Source organism: Palaemon carinicauda, chromosome 13, assembly GCF_036898095.1.
Source record: "Palaemon carinicauda isolate YSFRI2023 chromosome 13, ASM3689809v2, whole genome shotgun sequence".
Classification (NCBI taxonomy): domain Eukaryota; kingdom Metazoa; phylum Arthropoda; class Malacostraca; order Decapoda; family Palaemonidae; genus Palaemon; species Palaemon carinicauda.
The window spans coordinates 135,128,132-135,137,856 of NC_090737.1; the positions used below are offsets into that span (position 1 = coordinate 135,128,132).

General features: G+C 35.1%; 1 protein-coding gene across 1 annotated transcript in view; it reads left to right on the forward strand.

Moving 5' to 3' along the window:
• Window positions 1-8,244, forward strand: part of LOC137652100 (uncharacterized) — a 13,211-nt gene extending 4,967 nt beyond the window's left edge. The window contains exons 5-8 of the mRNA XM_068385298.1: window positions 4,170-4,289; window positions 5,151-5,270; window positions 6,786-6,980; window positions 8,005-8,244. Coding sequence (XP_068241399.1) covers window positions 4,170-4,289; window positions 5,151-5,270; window positions 6,786-6,980; window positions 8,005-8,216 — 647 coding nt within the window. The 3' untranslated portion in view covers window positions 8,217-8,244. The remainder of the gene's footprint in view (window positions 1-4,169; window positions 4,290-5,150; window positions 5,271-6,785; window positions 6,981-8,004) is intronic.
• The last annotated feature ends 1,481 nt before the right edge of the window (window positions 8,245-9,725 follow it).

A 9,725-nucleotide genomic window follows, 5' to 3' on the forward strand; every position in this document is an offset into this window, starting at 1 on the left:
TGCCTTTTTCAATCCTTGAGTACTCTGAGAGAGATTTGAATTAGATTTATCGTGGAGAATGCCATTTCAATCTTGGAGTACTCTGACAGATTTAAATTAGGTTTATTGTGGAGAATGCCTTTTTCAATCCTGGAGTACTCTGAGAGATATTTAAATTAGATTTATTATGGAGAATGCCTTTTTCAATCCTGGAGTAGGCCTACTCTGAGAGAGATTTAAATTAGATATATTATGGAGAATGCCTTTTCCAATCCTGGAGTACTCTGAGAGATATTTGAATTAGATTTATCGTGGAGAATGCCATTTCAATCTTGGAGTACTCTGACAGATTTAAATTAGATTTATTTTGGAGAATGCCTTTTTCAATCCCGGAGTACTCTGAGAGAGATTTAAATTAGATTTATTGTAGAGAATGCCTTTTTCCAATCCTGGAATACACTGAGAGAGATTTAAATTAGATTTATTGTGGAGAATGCCTTTTTCAATCCTGGAGTACTCAGAGATATTTAAATTAGATTTATTATGGAGAATGCCTTTTCAATCCTGGAGTAGGCCTACTCTGAGAGATTTAAATTAGATTTATTGTAGAGAATGCCTTTTTCCATCCTGGAGTATGCTGAGAGATTTAAATTAGATTTATTGTAGAGAATGCCTTTTCCATCCTGGAGTATGCTGAGAGAGATTTAAATTAGATTTATTGTGGAGAATGCCTTTTTCAATCCTGGAGTAGGCCTACTCTGAGAGATATTTAAATTAGATTTATTGTGGAGAATGCCTTTTTCAATCCTGGAGTAGGCCTACTCTGAGAGATATTTAAATTAGATTTATTGTGGAGAATGCCTTTTTCCAATCCTGGAGTACTCACAGAGATATTTAAATTAGATATATTATGGAGAATCTTGGAGTACTCTGACAGATTTAAATTAGATTTATTTTGGAGAATGCCTTTCTCAATCCTGGAGTACTCTGAGAGAGATTTAAATTAGATTTGTTGTAGAGAATGCATTTTTCCAATCCTGGAGTACAGTGAGAGAGATTTGAATTAGATTTATTATGGAGAATGCCATTTTCAATCCTGGAGTACTCTGAGAGAGATTTAAATTTGATTTATTTTGGAGAATGCCTTTCTCAATCCCGGAGTACTCTGAGAGAGATTTAAATTAGATTTATTGTAGAGAATGCATTTTTCCAATCCTGGAGTACACTGAGAGAGATTTAAATTAGATTTGCTGTGGAGAATGCATTTTTTCAATCCTGGAGTACTCAGAGATTTAGATTAGATTTTTTATTATGGAGAATGCTTTTTTCAATCCTGGAGTACGCTGAGAGAGATTTAAATTAGATTTATTATGGAGAATGCCTTTTTCAATCCAGGAGTACACTGTGAGAGATTTAAATTAGATTTATTGTGTTAAATGCCTTTTCAATCCTGAAGTACACTGAGAGAGATTTAAATTAGATTTACTGTGGAGAATGCCTTTTTCAATCCTGGAGTAGCTTACTCTGAGAGATTTGAATTAGACTTATTGTGGAGAATGCCTATTTCACTCATGAAGTACACTGAGAGAGAGAGAGAGAGAGAGAGAGAGAGAGAGAGAGAGAGAGAGAGAGAGAGAGAGAGAGAGAGAGAGAGAGAGAGAGAGATTAATATACTCCTCTATAAAGAGATAGAGATCACTGAAAATAAAAAAGAATAAGATGAGAGAGAGAGAGAGAGAGAGAGAGAGAGGAGAGAGAGAGAGAGAGAGAGAGAGAGAGAGAGAGAGAGAGAGAGAGAGAGTTGATTACTGGACGCGAAGCCACATTTGATGAGCTAGCTGGTAAAATGACTGAACTAGATCATTTACTAGAAGAGCCAGCTGGTGACTTGGCAAATTGTTCAGGGATCGTTGACTTGAAATCCATGCATTTTACGAAGCACTTTGAGTCAATTAAGAAATCTAGAATGGATATCACATTAAAATAAAATGAATTTCTAAATGATCCTGTAACGAAGAAATCTCCTAGAACAAAGCATACTTTACTTTACCCTAAGTTCTGTTTAAAGGTTTAAAAACCGTTCATGAATGGCAGGAACAGGGCTAGTGACATTGCCCTATCGAGCAGGACAATGCCCTAGAGACTCACCATATACACATAAGATCAACACCCAAGCCCCCTCTCCACCTAAACTAGGACCGCTGAGGGCCAGGCAATGGCTATAAAAGTCGTTCACGAATGCCAGAGGCAAGGGAAGTGACATTGCCCTATCAAGAAGGACAATGCCCTTGAGACTGACCACTCATAGGAGGACTAAGATAGATTAAGCCAGGCAATGGCTGCTGATGACTCAGCAGATAGACCTATAGGCTCCTCCCCCCCCCCCCCCCTCCTTAGATCACAAGGATGATGAGGTTGCAGTGACCAAAGAAACTAACGAGTTTGAGTGGGACTCGAACCCCAGTCTGGCGTTCACTAGTCAGGGATGTTACCACATTGGCCACCACAAACCAGTTTTCCCAGTCCTATCAAAATATATGGTTGTCATATACGTTCTTAGGTATTTAGAATATCACACAGCGTAATCCACGTTCCTTATCAAATACAGACTATTGAAGCACTTAGAAAACAATCAAGTCTTTAACTTCTTGAAAGCCTTAATAAGTATTATTTTAGTCCTTCGGATGTCTAATGGTAACATGTTATATATTCGTATCATTACTCACGCAGCTGTAATTCGAGAAGCCATTCATGATAAATTTATTACGATGGGAAACGTATGGCATACGTAACAGATAACATGTGTTAAAATATTTCGAGTGTCAGAGATATTGTCACATTGAGAAGAATATACATTATATTTTCCCTATTGGAGCCCCTGTGCTTATATCATCTTGCTTTTCCAATTAGGGTTGTAGCTTGGATAATAATAATAATAATAATAATAATAATAATAATAATAATAATAATAATAATAATAATAATAATAATAATAATATAAAAAGTATGATGGAAAAGTCTGCGGGAAATTGTCTCCACATTTCACCAAGTGTGTGTGTGTGTGTGTGTGTGTGTGTATGTGAATTACTTTGCTTAAGACAGAAAAAAAAGATATTGTGATCATACAATGAATTAGAGATGCTGCAAAGCTTTGTGTGTGAAATTAAAGAGAGTAACATCAACTCCTGATCATAAATACAAATATTAATGTTTTAAACTATGTCAAACTTATAACAATACGCTGCCAAATCTAATAACAATATATCATCACAGCTGATTTCAAGGTAGAATGAAATAAAATTAAAGATTGATATTTTCATTAAAAATGTTGTTTATGGTAGGCTATAGCTTAAAAAAACTCAATTACAGTAAAAGAAAACTCTTTAGCTGTGGTAAGAAGCTCTTCTGGGAGAAGGACACTCCAAAATCAAACCATTGTTTTTTAGTCTTGGGTAGTGTCATAGCCTCTTTTTTGCTAAAGTTTTTATAACTTATAAAGGAAATATTTATTTCAATGTTACTCTTCTTAAAATATTTTATTTTTCCTTGTTTCCTTTCCTCACTGGGTTATTTTCCATGTTGGGGCCCCAGGCCTTATAGCATCCTGCTTTTCCAACTAAGGTTGTAGCTTAGCAAGTAATAATAATAATAATAATAATAATAATAATAATAATAATAATAATAATAATAATAATAATAATAATAATAATAATAATAATAAGTGCAAGCTTAGAAGCTTTGCACTTATCTATTATATGATAGTGCCTGCAAACTTATTTTGCGGAGTAAGCTGGATCTGTATGTTTGTGTGTGTGTTTGTATGTTTGTGAACAGCGTCCTGCCCGCAATTTTAATCGTAGAGTAATAAAACTTTTATGGATTAACTGTTATGTAAAAAGCTGGAAATTATTAAATTTTGGAAGGTCAAGATCAAAGGTAAAGGTCACGGTCAAGCAAAATGTCCAATTCACGTAATCAGCCATAAGTTTGGACATCGTTGCCAGAGAGACTTCAAACTTGGTACATATATGAGTGTATGAAATTCCACGCCATTTAATACATGTTAAGGTCAAGGTTGGGCAAAAGATCGAGAAATAAGCTGCTGCAGCGGAGGTCTGCGCCCTACTGAGTGCCCCTTCTATTTTTTATGTTTTGGCAAGTTATCATTAATGCTGTTTTCTCACCTCCAGATGTCGATGAATGTGAAGAAGATATCTGTGGCCCAAATGCTAATTGTATCAACACGATGGGCAGTTACAGGTGTCGATGCATTGAGGGATATTACAGGAACGATAATAATACGTGTGAAGGTATTTCAGTTCCCCTTTTAATGTGATAAAACTCTCACCATAGTTGTGTAAGCTGCGAGAGACATATTTTCGTTATTAATCTATTATTTTCTCAAATATTCAATTATCTCATGTATATCCAATGCATTGGAATTATCACAGACGTTAAAGTCACTTTTCGTGACTAGTAACGATTGATATGTTATGATTAGAAGCATGATGTTTGAAATATTTGAAATTATTCAAGAAAATTTTAAAGAAGAGTCAGCCTAATGGTCCAATGAGAGACGATCCGACTCAAACCTTCAAAAATAACTTTAGTACAGGTAAAATAAGCTTAATTACAATAAGAAAAGGCTAAGAAGCTTTGCACCTACCAATAAGGCGATAGAGTGCGGAGGAACCAGAACCTTAGAATTTGATGCTGAAGATAAAATATAATGTCATAATAGTCCTTTCATCAGTAAGATAAAACATGTCATAATAGTCCTTTCGTCAGTAAATAAGATAAAATATAATGTCATAGTAGTCCTTTCGCCAGTAAATAAGATAAAATTTAATCTCATAATAGTCCTTTCGTCAGTAAGATAAAATATAATCTCATAATAGTCCTTTCGTCAGTAAGATAAAATATAATCTCATAATAGTCCTTTCGTCAGTAAGATAAAATATAATCTCATAATAGTCCTTTCGTCAGTAAGATAAAATATAATCTCATAATACTCCTTTCTTCAGTAACATAAAATATAATCTCCTAATACTCCTTTCTTCAGTAACATAAAATATAATCTCATAATACTGTAGTCCTTTCCTCAGTAAGATAAAATATAACCTCATTATAGTCCATTTGTCAGTAAGTTATTTTATGTTTCTTTTTGACAGACATCGACGAATGTGCTAAGGAAGTCGGATGTCACAAGTACGCGGCTTGCGAGAACACCCCAGGCAGTTATAAATGTACCTGTGCGTATTTCAGCGAAGGGGATGGGATGGATTGTGAAGGTGAGATTGTTATCAGTTATAATTCTAAATGCCCATCAATTCTTATGTAACTAATATATATTTCTTCCAATTATTATGATTCACCTGGAGAAATTAAGAGAATCCTTGTTTAAGAGGATTTCCAGCTGAATAGAATGTCCAAAATCATAGTTAGCGGGAAAGTCATGAGTTGTCAACTAGGGAAATACGTACATATTCCCATTAAGCTTTGCCATAAAGTCTTGACTGCTGGAAAACCTTTGAAATAACAAAAGAAGGCTTCCATATATTTTGAGATTACTGAGTTGAGGTATCTTTAAAAAAAAAAGAACTTAGGTTTGTTTGGGATGGCTTTATTTTGAATCTTGGGCGGTGGAAGATTACAAGGCATCAATGTCTTATTAATTGTATTTAGTCTCTAGAGCTATATATATATATATATATATATATATATATATATATATATATATATATATATATATATATATATATATATATATAATATATGTGTGTGTGTGTGTGTGTGTGTGTGTGTGTGTGTGTGTGTGTGTGTGTGTGTACACCACCAGAACCTTTCTAACACTGCACTGCCAAGGGTACATCACCAGAGCCTTTCTAACTCTTTGCCAAGGGTACACCACCAGAAACTTTCTAACACTCTGCCAAGGGTACACCACCAGAACCTTTCTAACACTGCACTGCCAAGGGTACATCACCAGAGCCTTTCTAACACTCTGCCAAGGGTACACCACCAGAGCCTTTATAACACATCACCAGAGTCTTTATAACACATCACCAGAGCCTTTCTAACTTTCTGCCAAGTGCATACCACCAGAACCTTTCTAACACTCTGCCAAGGGTACATCACCAGAGCCTTTCTAACACTCTGCCAAGGGTACATCACCAGAGCCTTTCTAACTTTCTGCCAAGTGCATACCACCAGAACCTTTCTAACACTCTGCCAAGGGTACACCACCAGAACCTTTCTAACACTCTGCCAAGCGTACATCACCAGAGCCTTTCTAACACTCTGCCAAGGGTACACCACTAGAACCTCTAACACTCTGCCAAGGGTACATCACCAGGCACACCACTAGAACCTTTCTAACACATCACCAAAGCCTTTCTAACACTCTGCCAAGGGCACACCACCAATACCTTTCTAACAATGCCAAGGGCACATCACCAAAACCTTTTTAACACTGCCAAGGGTACATCACCAGGCACACCACCAGAACCTTTCTAACACATCATCAGAGCCTTTCTAACTCTTTGCCAAGGGCACACCACCAGAACCTTTCTAACACTCTGCCAAGGGTACATCACCAGAGTCTTTCTAACACTCTGCCAAGGGTACACCCCCAGAACCTTTCTAACACTGCCAAGGGTACATCACCAGAGCCTTTCTAACACTCTGCCAAGGGTACATCACCCAGCACACCACCAGAACCTTTCTAACACACCACCAAAGCCTTTCTAACTCTTGGCCAAGGGCACATCACCAGTACCTTTCTAACCCTATGAAACTTTTTGCAGTAAACGAGAATTTGCAGTGTCACGATAGTTTCGAAGCCATCAGGGGAGTCGGCTGTATCCACATCCACGAAGACGAGCAAGAATTTGACGACAGCCGAGAGTCCTGCAAAGAATTAGGAGGCGATCTCTTCGTGGCCATTAACCCCCAGCACTACTTTCGTTTGGCCCAGCATTACCTTGATACGGACCAAGCAGGTAAAAAAAAAAAAAAAAAAAAAAAAAAAAAAAAAAAAAAAATTGTGATTTCTTTTCATCTTGTAGTGTATTCTTGAATAGGTTAGCATGATCATTTGGGTAGTTATAAATGGAAGTTCTTGTGCATTTTTTTAATGTAATATTGGAGTTTCGTTTTCTGGTTAGGTTAGAGTATTCATAAGATAGGGACTCGTATAATTTCCTTCTCGTTATTATTATTATTATTATTATTACCGTTGTTGCTGTTGCTGCTATCATTATTATTATCATTATTATTATTATTATTACTATTATTATCATTTTCATTATCATTATCATTATTATTATATCTAAACCATTATATCAAAACAAACTTACCTAGAGATGGCCCATAAGGTTATAACTTAAGCTAATAATAATAATAATAATAATAATAATAATAATAATAATAATAATAATAATAATAATAGCCTCCCTTCCTTTGGAATAGTTCCTTAAGAAATACTCCAAAATCAAGCCATTGTTCTTTAGTCTTGGGTAGTGCCATAGCCTCTGTACCATTGTCTTCCACTGTCTTGGGTTAGAGTTCTCTTGCTTGAGGGTATACTCGGGCACACTATTCTCTTATTTCTCTTTCTCTTGTTTTGTTAAATTTTTTATAGTTTATATAGAAGATATTTACCTTAATCTTGTTACTCCTGGTAAAGTATTTCACTTTTCCTTGTTTTCTTTCCTCACTGGGCTATTTTCCGTGTTGGAGCCCCTGGGCTTATAGCATCCTGCTTTTCCAACTAGGGTTGTAGCTTAGGAAGTAATAATAATAATAATAATAATAATAATAATAATAATAATAATAATAATAATAATAATAATTTTAACAACAACAACAACAATAATAATGATAATAATAGTATTAATAATAATAATAACAGCAACAATAATGATAATAATAATAATAATAATAATAATAATAATAACAGCAACAACAACAATAATAATAATAATAATAATAATAATAAACTTTCGCGTCTTCTATTTCCAACAGACAGAAACAAGTACCTATGGGTGGGCGTGAAGGAAGGAGTATGGTTAAGCGGAAGAAAGGTAGATCCTTCAGAAGAAGCTTCAGGAAACCCGTCAATGAAGTCTGGAACTTGCAGCTATATGGACGGGGACTCGGGAGAAAATTTCCACCTTTGGACGCATCCTTGCTCCTACGATTGGTATGCCGTGTGCGAGCAAAGGACACCAGAATAAAAAAAAAAAAAAAAAAAAAAAAAAAAAAGGGCTTATTGCGTAGCATATAGGCCTATTTCTGGGAAACAATGCTGACTATGGTTACGAAATGAAAGTTGATTGGGGGTGGATATAAGCCTATTGTCCGCCATTATTTTCATGTGTGTAAAAAGGCTTACTGCATAGCAGATAGGCCTATATCTGGGAGAAAATTATGACTATATTAAAAAAAAATTGGGAGGTTGGGATATAAGCCTATTGTCCGCCATTATCTTTATGTGTAAAAAGGCTTACTGCATAGCAGATAGGCTTATATTTGGAAGACGATGCTGACTATATTAAAGAACAGAAAATTTGGGGGGGACATAAGCCTATTGTCCCTCATTATTTTTATGTGTGTAAAAAGGCTTACTGCATAGCAGATAGGCCTATTTCTGGGAGACAATTCTGACTATATTCAAAAAAAGAAAGTTGGATGGGGGATATAAGCCTATTGTCCCCCATTATTTTTATGTGTAAAAGGGCTAACTGCACAGCAGATAGGCCTAGGCCTATTTCTGGGAGAAAATTCTGACTAAATCATAAAAAAGAAAGGTGGGGGGGGGTGATATAAGCCTATTGTCCCCCATTATTTTTATGTACGGTGGATAACTGGTGTTTGTTTTAGTCCTAGTAGTACCAACCAAACTCAGTTGAATCCTTCGTCAGGCTGGGAGGAACTAGAACAGAAAAGTACCCTTTTGTTCTCTTTGTTCATATTTTGACTTGCAATGAACAGGAATTAGAGGGATGAAACACTTAATGTATTTCTACTTTTTTGGCGAAATAAAACTTATGATGTATTTAATTTATTTTACGATTTCTAGTCCCATTTTTTTAAATTGTGTAGTTATTAGGTATTTGTTTTCGAAACAACGCTCTCCATATATTGCCATATTATAGCTACTGTTTTCCTTTATTGCTTTTCATAATTTGAAAAAAATTCGTCACATGGGAATCAACTTCAATTTATAAAACCAAATTATAGAATTATGAATAAAAAAAACTAGCCTGGTTTCCTCACTAAACGAAACAGAATTTCGTAATGCCAACGTACATTAGATATATATTCAAAATATATGCTAATTTAAAAATGAATTAATTACTCAAAAGTGTCACTATTTGTTAATTGTATATTTTATGGACACTTTTTGAGTCATTACTTCATTTTTAATTTAGTAAATATTTTAGATATTTACCATATGTAGGCCTACGCTGACATCACGAACTTCTGTTTGGTTGACTATGTTGACGATATCAGTTCCAGATCATTTAGTGAGAAAACCAGGTTAGCTTTTTGTAATTCTGTAGTTTTTTTATATTATTAATTTGTTTTCCATTTGACGGATTGTTTTATATTATGAAAAAGTAATAGAGGAAAGAAATAGCTTTGCATAATACGGCAGTATATGGAGACCGTGGTCTTGTAAACGAATAGGCCTACCAGATATTATAACTGAATATTTTTCCTTTGATTTAAGTTGTTGCACA